This window comes from Puma concolor, chromosome A2 (genome assembly GCF_028749965.1).
Source record: "Puma concolor isolate L17-30 chromosome A2, mPumCon1.1.hap2, whole genome shotgun sequence".
Lineage (NCBI taxonomy): Eukaryota > Metazoa > Chordata > Mammalia > Carnivora > Felidae > Puma > Puma concolor.
Genome location: NC_141668.1, coordinates 170,367,430 through 170,384,971, shown reverse-complemented (window position 1 = coordinate 170,384,971; position 17,542 = coordinate 170,367,430). Strand labels below are relative to the sequence as shown.

The 17,542-nt window shown below is 42.9% G+C and overlaps 1 protein-coding gene across 3 annotated transcripts in view; it reads left to right on the top strand.

The window, feature by feature from the left end:
- Positions 1-10,934, top strand: part of LOC147583901 (uncharacterized) — a 37,231-nt gene extending 26,297 nt beyond the window's left edge. For all 3 annotated transcript variants that reach the window (XM_086699573.1, XM_086699574.1, XM_086699572.1), the window contains exon 4: positions 8,760-10,934. In XM_086699573.1, the coding sequence (XP_086555699.1) occupies positions 8,760-9,936 (1,177 nt within the window). In that variant the 3' untranslated portion in view covers positions 9,937-10,934. The remainder of the gene's footprint in view (positions 1-8,759) is intronic.
- The last annotated feature ends 6,608 nt before the right edge of the window (positions 10,935-17,542 follow it).

Genomic DNA, 17,542 nt, shown 5'->3' with positions numbered 1-17,542 from the left:
GATGTGATGCTGGAGACCTGCAGGAACCTGTCTGCTGTGGGTAAGGATGGCTCCATACCTTTACTAGTCATTTAGGGAAGAAATGTTTCTTACAATTGGCTATTCTTACTGGGCCGGAGGAATGGGAATACATTGGAAGAAGGACAGAGTTGTTCTAAGCATTCATGAAACCTATCTGGAGTCATATAGCTTTTCCACAAAAGCATAGTTTTATGTGTTAAATTGGTTGTTTATTACCCTGTTTTTTTAAGTTTATTTATTTTGAGAGGGAGAGAGAGTGTGTGTAGACACTACTCATGAGAGTGGGGGACGGGGAGAGAGAGAATCCCAAGGAGGCTCCGCACCGTCAGCACAGAGCGCAATGTGGACTTGATCTCACGAACCGTGAGATCATGACCTGAGCTGAAACCCAGAGTTGGGTGCTTAACCAACTGAGCAAGCCACCAGGCACTCCAAGGCCACTAGTTTTAAGACCAAGAAATGTTGCCGACTTGCTACATGCCAGCACAGGGAGGAGACAAACAAATATGTTGTAAAGGAAACAACAGGACAAAACCACTGAAAATGAGCTACATGATATGGAGATAAGAGACCTACCAGAGACAGAGTTCAAAGTCATGGTCCTGCAGATCCTCACCAGTCTTTTGAGAGAAGAGTGTAGAAACACAGCCCTTCAACAAGAAGATAGAAACTATAAACAAAAACCAGTCACAGCTCAGAGTTTCCATAACTGGCCTGAAAAACGCCAGATGGGATCTGCAGGAGGTAAGAGGATGTTAAGCACAGATCAGTCATCTGGAAGATGCACTAGTGAGAAGCCACCAGGATGAACAGCAAAAGAACAATACTGACAAATAAGTGAGGACAGGTTCCGGGACCTCTGTCACTACTGGGCTGCTTGGTTCTTGTCCTGGATGCACCAAAGAATCGGAGACGTGTACCAGAATGGGGAGCTGGGGTGGCTTGAGTAGATATGCGTAGTCATTGCGCTTTCCATTAGAGAAAAGGGGCCCCTGCTGGAGTAAGAGGGGCAGTGGCCCCAGGATGCTCTCCTTTGAAGCCTGCTTCGTGTACGTGTAAATTTGCCTTTGGTTGACATTTTGACTGGCAAAATGGTGGTTGTAGAATATTTGGGCTTCTGTGCCTGTGCCTGCTCATGATTCATTCTGTTAGAATTGTACAGATTTATATATTGTCTACTTATGAGTTTTTGCTATTTATGAGTTTTATCAGCTTTTGCTGTAACCTTAAGAGTAAGTTGCACTCTTTCTGCACATGGCTCAGCTCTTGAAAGTCCCAATGTGGCTTTTTGGTTTTGAATTTTTTTTTTTTTAGAGAGAGAGAGTATGCAAGCAGAGGATGGGGCAAAGGGAGAGGGAGAGAGAGAGAGAGAGAGAGAGAGAGAGAGGGAATTCTCAGGTTACACGCTAAGCACGGAGTCCAAAGCAGGGCCTGATCCCATGGCCCTGGTATCATGACTTGAGCCAAAATCAAGAGTCAGATGCTAAACAGACTGAGCCACTGAGGCTCCCTCATACACACCCCTCACACACACCTCCCTCATACACACCTTTGTGGCTTTTGAGCCAGCTCGGTGGCTAGGCCTTTCCTGTTTTGTTAGCCCTTAGAGGTGGCTCTGTAGGTGTGGCTGTTAGCCCCACCCCCCCACCACGCCCCACGTAGGGGTGGCTCTGAGGTTGTGGCCAGATCTGTTTTATCCCTCCTCACTCATGTTTAACTAACTGCCCCACACTATACCATGTCAGGGGGAATAACATTTTAGTAGAGAAGTCTAAGGAGGGGAAGAGAGAGAAAGGGGCAGAAACTTACTAGAAGAAACAAAAGCTGAGAATTTCCCTAGTCAGGAGATGGGAACAGATATCCAGATCCAGGAAGGACAGCAAGCCTAAACAGGATGAACCAAAGGACGTTCATGCCAAGACTTATAATAAAATGGGAAAAAACTTAAAACTAAGGAAATAAGGTCTAAGAAGAAAGAGAAAAGCAAACTGTAAACTCTAAGGGAAATTTCGTAAGGCTGTCAGCTGATTTTTTTTAGCAGAAACATGGCAAGTCAGTGGGGAGTGCCATAATACTTTCGAAGGGCCAAAAGGAAATAACTATGACCAAGGATATTCTACCAGGCAAAGTTAATCATTCAGAATTGAAAGAGACAGAGCTTCCCAGAGAAAAATAATTAAAGATGTTCATCACCATTAACCCAGCTTTACAAGAAATCTCAAAGGACTTCTTTTAAGTGGAAAAGAAAAGGCCATAAGTAAAAGCATGAAAAGTATGAAAGGAAAAACAAAATTGCTGGCAGAGGGGCACCTGGGCAGCTTAGTCAGTTAAGCATCCAATTTCAGCTCAGGTCATATTCTCACAGTTCCTGGGTCCGAGCCCCATGTCAGGCTTTGTGCTGACCGCTCAGAGCCTGGAGCCTGCTTTGGGTTCTGTGTCTCCCTCTCTCTCTGCCCCTCCTCTGCTCACACTCTGTCTCTCTCTCAAAATAAATAAACGTTAAAAAAAATATTTTTAATTCCTGGTAGAAGCAAATGTGTGGTAAAGATAGTAAATCAATCACTTACAGAATTAGTATGAAGGTAAAACTCAAAAGTAGTAAACTCAAAAGTTGTATCTTGAGGTTACTCAAGGGATATACAAGAAAAGATGTGAAATATGTGGTTCCTGGCTGGCTCAGTCAGTAGAGTGTGTGACTCTTCATCTCAGAGTCATAAGTTCAAGCCCCATATTCATTGGTGTGAACCCTTGGGGAAAAAAAGACATGAAATATGACATCATACCCATAAAACGTGGGGGAGTATAAATGTGTTTTAGAATGTGTTCAAATAAGCAATTATTAATGTAATACATACTGCTGTATGCACAAGATATTACATATGAACCTCATGGTGACCATAAACCAAAACCCTATAATCCATGCACAGAAAATAGTGAAAGGTACACAAGCAAAACATTAGGGAAAGTTGTCAGATCACACGAGGAGAGAGCATGAGTAGAAAGGAACAGAGAAGAACTATGAAAGCACTTAGAAAACATTGAACGAAATAGCAAGAAGTACATGCCTCTCAATAGTTACTTTCAGTATAGGTGGACTGAAGGCTCCAATCAAAAGATCTACAGTGACTGAATGAATAAGAAGAAAAGACCCATGTATATTCTGCCTGCAAGGGAGTCACTGTCACCCAGTGGACACAGACTGAAAGCCAAGCAGATGGAAATAGATTTTCCATGCAAATGGAAGTGGGAGAAAAAGCAGAGGTAGAAATACTTCTATGAGATAAAGCAGACTTCAAAACAAAGACTGTAATAGACAAAGGCCATGACACGATGACAAACAGATCAATCCAACAGGGGGCGTATAACAATTGCATATATCTATGCATCTGACAGGGACACCTCAATATATAAAGCAAACATTACTAAATACAAAGGCAGAAAATGACAGTAGTACAGTAATTGTAAGAGAATTTAACACTCCACTAATGTGAATGCATTGAACGTCTAGACTAATAATCAGTAAGGAAAGAATGGATTTCAATGACACATCAGACCAAATGGACTTAATAGATGTATTCAGGACAGTCCATCCCAAACAGTGGAATACACATTCTTTTCAAGTCTGCATGGAACATTCTGCAGGATAGACCATAGGTTAGGCCCAAAATTTTACAAGTTGCAGTAAATTTAAGACTGAAACCATACCAAGCATGTTTTCCACGCATAGCAGTATGAAAGTACAAGTCAAGTACGAGAAAACAGAAGGAAGCTCCAACGCATGGAGCCTAAACAGAATGTTACTAAACAACCAAGAAATTAAAGTGAAGTTGTTAAATACCTCCAGGTATTCACTGAATGAATGCAGTGATGGAAGATTTTTGGCATGTGTAGCATAAGCAGTTTGAAGAGGGAAGTGTATAGTGACACAAGCCTACATCAGGAAACAAGAAAAATCTCAAACATTCTACCATTGCACCTAGAGTAACTAGAAAAAGAACAAGCAAAGCCCAAATCATAGCGAACAGAGCAGAAATAAATGAAATGGAGATTTAAAAATAGATCAATTGCAAGAAGAGCTGGTTCTTTGAAAAGATAAAATTGACAATATCTGGTGAAAGTAATCAAGAAAACAAGAGAGAAGGCTCAAAATTAGAAATGAAACTAATGAAACTAGAAAGAAAACTTGCAATCAACACCACAGAAATACAATGGATTAAAATAGATTAGCATGAGAAATTGTTTGCCAACAAACTGTACAAGCTAGAATAAATAGACAAGTTTTTAGAAACTGTAATCTGCCAAGGCTAGATCAAGACGTAATAGAAAATGTAAATACATCCATTACAAGAAACAAAATTGAATTACTAGTGAAACAACTCCTAGGAAAAATCCAGAACCATCCAGATGGCCTCACAGGTACATTCTACCAAACATATAAAGAAGAGTTATACCTATCCTACTCAAACTATTCTCAAAAATAGAGGCGGAAAGAATACTTGCAAGTTCATTCCATAAGGCCAGCATTACCCTGATACCAAAACCAGACAAAGTCATTACAAAGAGAAAAAAAGTTACACAGGAATATCCCTGTTGAACATAGATGTCAAATATAAAACAAAATGTTAGCAAACTGAATTCAAAATATATTCAAAGGAGCATTCACCACAATCAAGTGGGATTTATTCCATGGATGCAAGGATTTAACATAAGCATATCCATCAACATATGATACACCACACTAATGAGATAAATTATTAAAAATCATGTGATCATGGGGCGCCTGGGTGGCGCAGTCGGTTAAGCGTCCGACTTCAGCCAGGTCACGATCTCGCGGTCCGGGAGTTCGAGCCCCGCGTCAGGCTCTGGGCTGATGGCTCAGAGCCTGGAGCCTGTTTCCGATTCTGTGTCTCCCTCTCTCTCTGCCCCTCCCCCGTTCATGCTCTGTCTCTCTCTGTCCCAAAAATAAATAAATGTTGAAAAAAAAATTAAAAAAAAAAATCATGTGATCATCTCCATAGATGTAGAAAATCTTTGGACAAAATCGAACCTCCATTCCTCATAAAAACTCTCAAAAAGTGTGTGTACAGGGAATATACCTCAACAGAATATAGGCCACATATGACAAACCCATAGCTACCATACTCAGTGGTCAAGAGCCAAAAGTTTTTCCTCTATGATCAGGAACAAAACACGATGTCCACTCTCACCACTTTGATTTAACACAGTACTGGAAGTCCTAACCAAACAAGTCAGACAAGATTAAGAAATATGCAAACTGTTAAGGAAGATGAAAATATGGTCAATATTTGCAGATGATTTGAAACTATTTATAGGAAATCCTTGAAACTTCACCAAGTACTATTAGAACTAGAATCATTGAAAGATACAAAAGTAATAATACCTAAGTCTGTTGTTTTTCTATAATAACAAAATGACAGAAAGAGGAATTAAGAAAGCAATCTCATGTTTAGTTCCTTCAAAAACAAGAAAATATAGTGAATAAATGTACTCAATGAAGTTGAAAGGCCTGTACTCTGAAAGTATAAGACATTTAATGAATGAATTGAAAATGACACAATAAGTGGAAAGATATACCATTGTCATGGATTGTAAGGGTTAATATTGTTAAAAATGCCCATACTATGAAAAGCACTCTACATATTCAATGCAATCCCTATTGACATACTAATAATATTTTTCAAAGAACTAGAGCAAAAATTCTAAAATTTTTATTGAAACAGTAAAGATTCCAAATAACTAAAGCAATGCTGAGAAAGAAAGCATACCAAAGCTGAAGATACAACAGTCCCAGATTTCAAACTATACTACAAAACTATACGAAACAAAACAGTATCGTACTGGCACAAAAAGAGACCTATAGATCAAGAGAACAGAAGAGAGTCCAGAAATAAAGCCATGCTTATATGGTCAAATCATCCACAAAAAAAGGAGCTGATTGTATACAATGGGAAAAAGACTATCTCTTCAATAAATGGTGTTAGAAAAATGAGACAGCTACCTGCAAAAGTAAGGCTCGACCACCTTCTTACATCATCTCACACAAAAGTAAACTCAATATGGATTAGATACTTATGTGTAAGACTTGAACCCACATACCTCTTAAGACAAAACAGAGGAGATAAACTCATGGACGTCATCAGCCTTGGCAATATTTTTGTGGAATTCTCCCTTCAGGTAAGGGAAACAAAAAGAAAAATAAAAAATGGGATGAGGAACATAACAGACATTTTCCTAAAGGAGATATAGAGTGCTCAATAGCACTTATCCTCAGAGAAATGCAAATCAAAACCACAATGAGCTGTCACCTTAAAGCAGCCAGAATGGCTACCTCCAAAAAACACAGGATATAACGAGTATTGGTGAGGATGTGGAGGAAAGGAAACTCATCTTGTTGGTGGGATTTAAATTGGTGCAGCCACGTTGAAAAACAGTATGGAGCTTCCACAAAAAGCTAAACATAAGTACCATAAGGTCCATAATTGCATTTCTGGGTAGTTCACCAAAGAAAAAACCAGGACAGTAAGATACATGCACCCCCCCCCCATTCTTTGTGGCATTAGTCACTATTCTCAAGATATGGAAACAATGCAGGTGTCCATCAACAGATGAATGGATAGTGAAGATGTGGTATCTACATACAAGGGACTATCACTCAGCAATATGAAATGGATGAAGTCTTGCAATTTGTGACAACTTGGATGGGTCTAGAGGGTATTATTCCAAGTAAATAAGACAGAAAGACAAACATTGTCTTTTATATGTGAAATCTAAAGAACATAATGAACAAACAAACAGCAGAAAATAAGGATAGACTTAGAACTACAGAGAATAAAATGGTGTTTGTGAGATTGGAAGGGGATGGAGAGACAGGTGAAATCATGGAGGGGATTGAGAAGAACAGATTTGCACTTATTGAATAAATAAAGAAGGAAGGAAAAGTAGAGCACAGAGAATATGGTCAATAATTTTATAGTAGTTTTGTATAGTGACAGTAATTACACTTATTATGGTGAGCACTTTTTAATGTATATAATTGTCCAACCACTATGTTGTACAACTGACAATAGTGTAGATCAATATGCTTCCACTAAAAACAAAACAAAATACAGGTATCCATTAGCAATGACCTTGAAGACTATGAATCCATCTTCCAAATTGCTTGATGCCCTTCAAATACTCCCCCCTGCTGAGCTGTTCTCCAGGGGCAGGGCAGTAGCCACACACACCACCCGACCTCCCGTTGGCAGCTGGGACAGTGCAGAAGGCTTCACCAAGGGCCTCTGTGCCTTCAGGACAGACCAGCAACCCTCGGGTGCACCAGGTGCCAGAGAAGGGAAAAGCATTTGGACACATCCATTAGAAAGGAGACTCAGTCTTTCTTTGAGAAGATGATGTTTGTCATTCACTTGGCTTCCCTGCCAGACTTTTCATCCATTCTCACCGTCAAAGTGAGCCTTTTGTGTTCCTCTTGTAGGGGTAGGGGTGGATGTGTGTATCTTGCCTAGTTAGTATCTGATAATAATCTGATAATACTTATCTCCACATTGGTCTCCATATATTTTGAAGTATGGCTGAGTAAAGAGGCTGCCATTTCATACACTCTTCTTCTTAATGGCAAAGTCCCAAACCACTAGGGTCCCCAGAATTTTTCTGTGGTCGTGTGTCCATTCTTCCTGATGAACTTCCTTTACATTTTGGGATCGGTATCTGACTGGAAGTCGATGTAAGGTCTATTTCTTATCCTGAAACCTCAGACCATTCCCAAGAAATTAAATTATGCTACTAATTCTTGCAGGTTGTCGAAGTCAAGGTAACACAAGTACATCAAGGCCTCAGTGGAGCATTTTGCTGAATGAGCCGCTGGGGGAAGAGAAAACAGGAATATTTACAAGAAAAGATTCGTGTTCTGTTTTTGGAGAAAAGCAGACATTTTGTAGCAGAGGAGATCACCTGCAAACCCAGGAAGGGCATTCAAGGTGACTGACACTTGCATGGGAGGAACGAGGATGTTGGCGATTATGAGACTAGAAATTAAAGAACAGCTGTAAGCCTAGCACAACAATTGTGTAGTCGGAATTTTCACAAGACAGAGTTTTTTGTTTTTAAAAAAAAATTTTTTTAATGTTTATTTTTGAGAGAGAGAGAGAGACAAAGCATGAGTGGGGGAGGAACAGAGAGAGAGGGAGACACAGAATCCAAAGCAGGCTCCAGGCTCTGAGCTGTCAGCACAGCCCGACACGAGGCTCAAACCCACAAACTGTGGGATCATGACCTGAGCTGAAGTCGGATGCTTAACCGACTGAGCCACCCAGGTGCCCCACAAGACAAAGTTTTTATAAATGCATTGTAGATATTGATCATCTGTAAAACAATTCAGTTGGGAAGAATGATCAGGGAAAACTATATGTAAGAAGCCCAGAAAGTTATGACTTTGAGTCCTTAGCCAGAGCAGTAAGCTTGTACCACTTTGTAAGCATGGAGACAGTGCCACAAACATACCCATTCATTGACAATGGCCATTAGGTAGTCCAATAATGATTAACAAACATCAATATATCATTAATTAATAAAGAGATCGCTTATAAGCATTATTCCCTAACCATGTGCCTTCCTATTTTGAACAGAAGTCCTTTGGTGGAGAGTGTCTGTGAACGTATTGAAGGAGATCCATGTGGAGAAACCCTGAACCTGATTACAAGTCTTACTGTGCATGAGGGTTATCCTACTAGAGGCAAATCCTGTCAACATGCTAAGCGTAGAGAAGCCTTCGCAGATGGTTCCTTCCTTGGGAAGCCAAGAGGATCTCACCCAGGACTCAAACCTAGTCCCGGTGAGGAGTGTGGGCTAGCCTGCAGCTGCGTCGTGAGCCTCAGTGCTCACACGGACACAGACCTTATAGAGGAACCCTATGAAAGTCAGGACACTGGGAGAGTATCTAAGACATCGAAGAGGCTCAGTAGTAAACAATCTCTAGAGTGCAAGAAATGTGGAAAAGCTTTCACTCGCACGTCTTCCTTTCAGGGTCATGTGCGAGGTGACTGTGGAAAGAGAGTCCATGCGTGTGACGTGTGTGGGAAAGTCTTCAGGTATAACTCAAGCCTGCGGACACATAAGAAAACACACACTGGGGAGAAGTCCTATGAATGTCAGCACTGTGGGAAAGCCCTCTCTGGTCGCAGTGCCCTTGTAAGACATGTGAGAACACACACAGGGGACAGACCCTATGAATGTAAGGAATGTGGGAAATCTTTTTGGAATTGTGGACATTTTAATCGGCACATGACCATGCACAGTATGGTGAAACCCTGTGAATGTAAGCAGTGTGGCAGAGCCTTCCGGGATCAGACAGATCTGCGAATCCATATGAGGACACACACGGGGGAAAGACCCTTTGAATGTCAGCAATGTGGGAAAGCCTTCAGATATCTTGGAAATCTGCGAGAACATATGCGGACACACACGGGGGAGAGACCCTATGAATGTCAGGAGTGTGGGAAAACCTTCAGGTACAACTCAAGTCTGCAAGCTCATGTGAGGACACACACTGGGGAGAGACCCTATAAATGTCAGCACTGTGGAAAAGCCTTCATTCGACACCACACCCTCGTACTACATACTACGAGAAGACACTCAGTGGGCGGACACTTGGAATGTAAGGAGTGTGGGGAAACTTTCAGGAAGCATCGACCTTTTGAACGTCACATGACCACACACAATGTAGTGAAACCCTATGAATGCGAGGAGTGTGGCAAAGCCTTCAGGTATCACAGAGACCTACAAATACATGCGCGGACACACACTGGGGAGAGACCCTATAAATGTCAGCACTGCGAGAAAGCCTTCACCTCCTCTGAGAACCTGCGAGTGCACATTAGGACACACACTAGAAAGTGACCCTATGAATGTCAGCAGTGTGGGAGGGCCCTCAAGTGTCCATCACACCAGGAAACACATACGTGGACACACACTGGGGAGAGACACCATGATTTTAAGGAGTGTGGACAAACTTTCCAGAAGCGTGAACATTTCAAACGTCACTCGAACATGCACAGTGCAATGAAACTCTGAATAAGCAGCGTGGCCTCCTGGGATCACACACATCTGCAGGTACATATGAGAACACACACTGGGGAAACTTTGTAAATGTCTGCTCTGTGGGAAAGCCTTCGTTTGTCTCTCTTCCCTTCAAGGACACACGGGCAAGCACAGTGACGTGAAACCCTATGAACTTCAGCACCGTGGAAAAGCCTTCAGGTATCCCAGGAACCTGTGAGCACAGACACACTGTGGGAAAGCATTTATTCTCCCTTAAAATTTTATTGGGAATGTGAGCCAACACACTGGAGATGATCCTGAACAAACAAGATTTTGGGAAAACATCAGGTATAGAACTTGATGTATTTTGTTCACAAAAATTCCGGCAGGACAGAAGTCTTTTCATTGTTATGAATATGACTTTGTCTTTCAAAGTGCCTCTTCCTTAATGGGGATCCCAAATGTATGAATTCCTAGTTCATGTCCCTGATATGAATGCTAATGGTTTTAAGTGGCCTTCTTTCTCCTCTGCATCTGTACAACATAGATGTTTTTGTCTCAGATTTCAAGTAATCACACTGTTATGCACAACATGTCTCCTTTCCATTAGTATATATCTTGGACCCAGGAGTGAGAAGAGAGAGTGTGTGTGTGTGTGGCCGTGTGTGTACAACTTTATATAATTATAGAAAAAGATTTATTTAATTTCACCTTGCAGAATGTTTCTAGTATATGATCACAACATGTAGACTTCTATTGTTGAAAGTTCCGTTCTCTGTTGCAGATACTGGAATTTCCTGAGTCAGTACCTACTCTTCTATTCAATCCTTATTATTAAAGGATATATTTTCACATCAGTTCTCCTTTTTTTTTTTTTTTTTTTGTTATTTATTTGTTTTGAGAGAGTGGGAGAGGGGCAGAGAGAATTTCAAGCAGGCTCCACACTGTCCACATGCAACCCGATGCAGGGCTTGATCCCACGAATTGCAAGATCATGACCTGAGTGGAAGTCAAGAGTCAGATGTTTAACTGCCTGAGTCACCCAGGTGCCCCGAGCTCTCTCTTTTTATTGAACGGACAATTGGTAAACTTCCAATATTGTTTCTTTTTTGGGACTAATTTTTGGTGTCCGTGAATTTTGTGCCAAGTTGTGACTTCGAAGGACATCCCTTTGCACCATGACTCAGGTTTGCCCGTTTGTTTCGATGAGCAGTGATTGTGGTGGAAATCCTTATGAGGTGCTTTCCTCTGGCCCCCAGGACATAATACCTGGGGTGCCTAGTACCCCTAATATCAGCCACATCAGCTGGCCAAAATATAGCATCTGATAAATTTTGGACATAGGAACCTCTTCAGTTTTATCCCCATTGGAGATAAAAACACCTCATTGTTTCCATAATATTCCAGAGTCCTGAGGTACCCCAAGTGTATACCAACTATCGGGCTAAATGTTTTTGGTTTTGCCCGTGGCTAAGGCATATGGCCGAGTAGCAGTTGGTAACTCATACTACTGGGCTGGATGTGAAAGGGAAAGCATTGCTGCCATAGTACCTTTTAAAAAAGGTCTTGCAGGCTGGCTGGCTCAGTCAGTGGAGTGGGCAACTCTTGCACTTAGAGTTGTGGGTTCTATCCCCATACTGGCTGTCAGGATAGTTTTTAAAAATGATACAATGGGGCGCCTGGGTGGCGCAGTCGGTTAAGCGTCCGACTTCAGCCAGGTCACGATCTCACGGTCCGTGAGTTCGAGCCCCGCGTCAGGCTCTGGGCTGATGGCTCAGAGCCTGGAGCCTGTTTCCGATTCTGTGTCTCCCTCTCTCTCTGCCCCTCCCCCATTCATGCTCTGTCTCTCTCTGTCCCAAAAAATAAACGTTGAAAAAAATAATAATTAAAAAAAAAATAAAAAAAAAAATAAAAATGATACAATGTTATTTAAAAAACAAAAAAGATTTCCGATAGCACACCCAAGCTAATATTTACCACTTTCATCCTATTTATTTTTTTATTTATTTTTTTTTTTTTTAAATTTTTTTTTTTTTAACATTTATTTATTTTTGGGACAGAGAGAGACAGAGCATGAACGGGGGAGGGGCAGAGAGAGAGGGAGACACAGAATGGGAAACAGGCTCCAGGCTCTGAGCCATCAGCCCAGAGCCCGACGCGGGGCTCGAACTCACGGACCGCGAGATCGTGACCTGGCTGAAGTCGGACGCTTAACCGACTGCGCCACCCAGGCGCCCCTCATCCTATTTAAAAGACCTATCCGTAAACTATGAAAAGTCTTCATTGTTCAGAGGAGTGACGTGTAAAATGCCACCAATCAAAAGGAGACGTGTCGGCGATCCGCAGTCCTGAGGAGGTTTGTCTGGATCCGAATGTAGTCTCTTTCCTCAAGGCATTCGATGACTGGGATCTCCTAAAACCCCTAAAAACCACAGTTTCCCGCAAACTGGCTGGTTTCAAAAGGCCATGATCCAAAGGCCTGCACAGGTCCAGGTAGGAAGAGTCTGAGTACGCACAGGAGTAGGACTGAAAGCACACTTCTGGGGCGCCTGGTTGGCGCAGTCGGTTAAGCGTCCGACTTCAACCAGGTCACGATCTCACGGTCCGTGAGTTCGAGCCCCGCCTCGGGCTCTGGGCTGATGGCTCAGAGCCTGGAGCCTGTTTCCGATTCTGTGTCTCCCTCTCTCTCTGCCCCTCGCCCGTTCATGCTCTGTCTCTCTCTGTCCCAAAAATAAATAAACGTTGAAAAAAAAATTAAAAAAAAAAAAATGAAAGCACACTTCTAACGGGTGCGGTTTCTGACCCCAAAGTGAGGTTAATTTTAAGTGTCTATTATTTTACAAGCAAAAACGAGTTTATTGGGAATAGCAAGGATTACAAATCAGGACAGGCAAGAAATGGCCAATCCATGGGCAAGTTCAGAGAAGAAAGGAGAGGATGCTCTTTTACAGGAAATGGGGAGAGTTGGGAGGGGTTGTGGTAAAGAAAAAGTCCATTGGGACAAACTGGGGGTTTGAAGATGGTGCCTTCTCCTTGGCTGGTCTATGACCACCTCTCGGTGGAGCTGTGATGGTCTGTCATCAGCTGGGCTGTGAGTGTCCTGCTCAAAAGTATGGGAGGAGGAGCCAGACACATGCGTCTTTCCTACTTGTCTGTGAACGACTAGAAGAAACAGTGTTGTTGATGAGGTGAGTCTAGTGGTGGGAATGAGTTCTTATATGGAGCTCCAGGCATAACTGCTAATATCTGGAAATGCATCTTTCCAATGTTTGTTGTCCAAAATAGCTCTTAGATGTTTACTTGAATATCGATACCAGAATGGAAACCTGTACTTCCTCCCTGCTAGAAATTGTGCTGAAAAGGATGTTTCTTCCCATGAAGGATGGGTAATTGGTAATGCTTCACTCAGAGGTGTTTCCTTATTTCCAGTGGAGGAAAAATGGGCCAGGCCTTTCCCTTTTCCTTCAGACCACTCATGCTTCTGTTGGTCCGCCCCCATTTGACACAGATCAGTTTCTAACTCTGTGTCACATGGCCTCCAGGGATGATGCCCTGGTCCTGGGCATGGTGGGAGTCTGGTTGTATTTCGGGTGGAGTTGGGCTTCATGTCTAAGATGATGTGTGAGGTGAGCAGTCCCACTGGGGCTTGGGAAGGAAATGGTAAAGGGAATGTTCAGGAATGTGGTAGTTTAAATGGAAAATCAAGATATCTGTACAGTGTTTGCAGAGAGGAATGCTTATGTCTAGTCATTCCAACCACTGTCAGAATGGGCCTTCCTCTCTGCTGTCCTCAGTTCACCAATCGATGTGACCACTGGTCACGTGGATACCACACACTAATAAGGCTCAGATATAGCTGCGCTGAACTAGAACAGCATGGAAGCTGTGGATCAGAACCACGCTTCTGTTTCATCACCGGTGGAAAAGAGTTCAAGCTGGACATATTCCATGGAACTCTCTTTTTCTTAGCAGACCCATGACATACATTGTCAAACTGGCTTATAAGTTGTTAGCCCTTCTGCATACCCAGTGGCAGTTTTCCTTCTGAAGCTGGAGTTCTATTCTTTGTAGTGCCTTCAGATTCTGAGAAGTTTTGCTGGGATGCCCATTGATGTCTGTAGGCTGTGACTCTGCACGTGTTCTGTGTGCCTTTAGCGGCTAGCCAGTTCATGTGACCAACCCAGGTGCACAGAAAGGCCCAGGATAATCGTGTATTATGACCACATCCTAGGACAGTCAGTGCATGTAAAGAGGGGGTGACACTGGGGAGCACCACGGGGGCGAGCAAGCAGAGCAAGAGGGTGGGCGGCCATGAGCACGAGGCCATGTGGGCAAGTGTCTGCAGTGCCTGGATCGGCATGGAACATCACTGTGTGCTCTGAGCCGACGGTGTGGGACATGAGGGAGGCTCATTATTTATTACCTGACAGTATAGAATCTGGGAAAGAAGGCTCAGTTTCAGTGACCATCCTGAGTGCTTCCTTTCTTCTGTGTCCTCTGGAAAATCACCTGCATTTGTAGGCCTCAGGCAACCCAGACAAGGAGATAAAAAATATCTATCTTACAGATTTTGCTCAGGGGAAACTGGATTTATATATGTTGGTGGAGTTCCTTTATGGAAGGAACACACTGCCGGATATGAGTAAGCAGCAGGTCAAGTGTTCACACAGTCAGCGACAATGGCAGTCATAGCCTCAGACACGGAAGCCGGCCCGGCACTCAGTACTGGGCTGTGACATTCTCTCACTGAGCAGAAACCATTCACCCACCTGTCCTCGGACGAGGCACTTCCTTGTCTGTGATGTGTCGAGGCACATGAAGACCATGTTATGGTCATGTCTGTAAAAGGCTTGAAAATAGAGTCCAGTCCATAAAACTCACCAAATATTCCCTGCTTTTTGCTGATGTGCTGGCTGCCTCTTTATTCATAGTTTGAGCTGCACTGCATTCTTTTTTCTAGATAAGAACTGTGTGGGCACCTGGGTGGTTCAGTCAGTTCAGCATCTGGGTCTTGATTTTGGCTGAGGACGTGATTTCATGGTTCATGAGATCGAGCCCCACGGTGGGCTCTCTGCTGATAGCGTGGAGCCTGCTTGGGATTCTCTCTCTTCCTCTCTGTCCCTCCCCTGCTCTCTCTTTTTCTCTCTCAAAATATTGTTTTTTAATTTATTAATTATTTTTGAGAGAGGGCAAGCAAGGGAGTGGCAGAGAGAGAGAGGGTGACAGAGAATTGGAAGCAGGCTCCATGCTGACAACAGAGAGCCAGCCCCATGTGGGGCTCAAACTCAAGACCCATGAGATCATAACCTGAGCCAAAGTGGGATGCTTAACCAACTGAGCCACCCAGGTGCACCAATAAATAAACATTTTCAAAAAATAAAAACATAAGAACTGTGACAAATTTTCAATGATAAATTTACATGTACCTCCTGATGGTATCTGGATTAGACAGCACCCAGTCCAGAGTAAAGGAGAATATCCCACACACTGACATCATCCATCACATGTCTGAATGTGACATGTCAGAACACGTCCTCATGCGGCTCATGTCACAGTGCGTCCCTCACACTGACACCTCTACCCTCCTTCATGAGTTGTGGTCATTTGATGCGCTAATCCAGGATGATCCTCTCTGACTACAGGTGTGGTCCTGGTGGTCTTTGGCTCAGGGCATCGACAAAGTCATTATCTTAGTCTTATTAATGTACTACAATCATGTTAATCACAAAAGTCTTAATAGATAAGAATTTTAAAAATTGATTCATAAGGAAAAAATCCATGAGGTCATATGTAGCTGGTACTATGACTAAGCATGTATGAGAATATGGACAAGAATTGTCTTAAATGAAAAACTGCAAGGCTGATTTGACAACCCATAAATGTAAACAGATAAAATATCATTTTTATATATAAGTCTCACCAGTGAAAAGTAAACAGGGTGTCATTTTGTTGCTATACAAGTTCTATTTAATTAAAATATCAGGGATATATATTTAGGAGGTTGGTGGGAATAGGAAAGTGGAAGACTAAAATAACAATTTCAGGTAACACTGGAAGTTGATAAATTCATGACAAGGTATATGCAGTACAAACACACACACACTCTGGGTTCAGTATTGTACACCCTAAATTTCATGTCCACATGGAACCTCAGAATACAACCTTCTCTAGAAATAAGTAGTTCAGGGGCACCTGGGTGGCTCAGTTGGTTCGGCGTCCGACTTTGGCTCACGGTTCATGGGTTCAAGCCCCACATCGGGCTCTGTGCTGACCGCTCAGAGCCTGGGGCCTGCTTCAGATTCTGTGTTCCAACCCCCCTCTCTGCCCCACCCCTGCTTGTGCTCTGTCTTTCAAAAATGAATAAAAACATGAAAAGATTTTTTTTTTTTTTTAAGAAAAATAAGGTGTTTGCACATGTAAGGAAGATGAGGCCACACTGGATCAGGGTAGGTCTTGACCCAATGATGGGTATCCTTATAAAACTGGGAGATTGGGACACAGAGGCCTGCGCTGAAGACAGGGCTTGACCATGTGAGACATCAGCAGGGATTGGCATGATGTGTCTACCCCCTCAAGGAATGCAAAGGGTTGTGGGCAACCCCCAGAAGCTGGGAGGGAGGCCTGGGACAGTTTGTCCTTCAGAGCTTCCAGAAGGAACCAACCTTGCAAGACATCTTGATCTCAGGCTTCCAGCCACCTCAGTTGTGACACCACAAATGTCTGTCTCATGCTGTGTTATGGCAGCCCCAGGAGACGAATGCATTCTGAAGGAGGGAGGGGACCTCGGATATCTGAAGGACACCAGAGGCCACTGTGTCCCCAGCAGAGTGAGGGGGGAGGAGGAACAGCAGATGTGAGAGGAGAGGATGGGGTGGGTTGCATGTGCTGGTCAGTCAAGAAGACGGACTTTGGTGGTGGGTGAGTTGATCAGGCACCCGCAGAGGATCCTTCGGTTACCATGACAACAGACAGTAGGATGGTGATTTCTCTTTTTTTTTTAATATATGAAATTTATTGTCAAATTGATTTCCATACAACACCCAGTGCTCATCCCAAAAGATGCCCTCTTCAATGCCCATCACCTACCCTTCCCTCCCTCCCACCCCCCCTCATCAACCCTCAGTTTGTTCTCAGTTTTGAAGAGTCTCTTATGCTTTGGCTCTCTCCCACTCTAACCTCTTTTTTTTTTTCCTTTCCCTCCCCCATGGGCTTCTGTTAAGTTTCTCAGGATCCACATAAGAGTGAAAACATATGGTATCTGTCTTTCTCTGTATGGCTTATTTCACTTAGCATCACACTCTCCAGTTCCATCCACGTTGCTACAAAGGGCCATATTTCGTTCTTTCTCATTGCCACGTAGTACTCCATTGTGTATATAAACCATAATTTCTTTATCCATTCATCAGTTGGTGGACATTTAGGCTTTTTCCACAATTTGGCTATTGTTGAGAGTGCTGCTATAAAC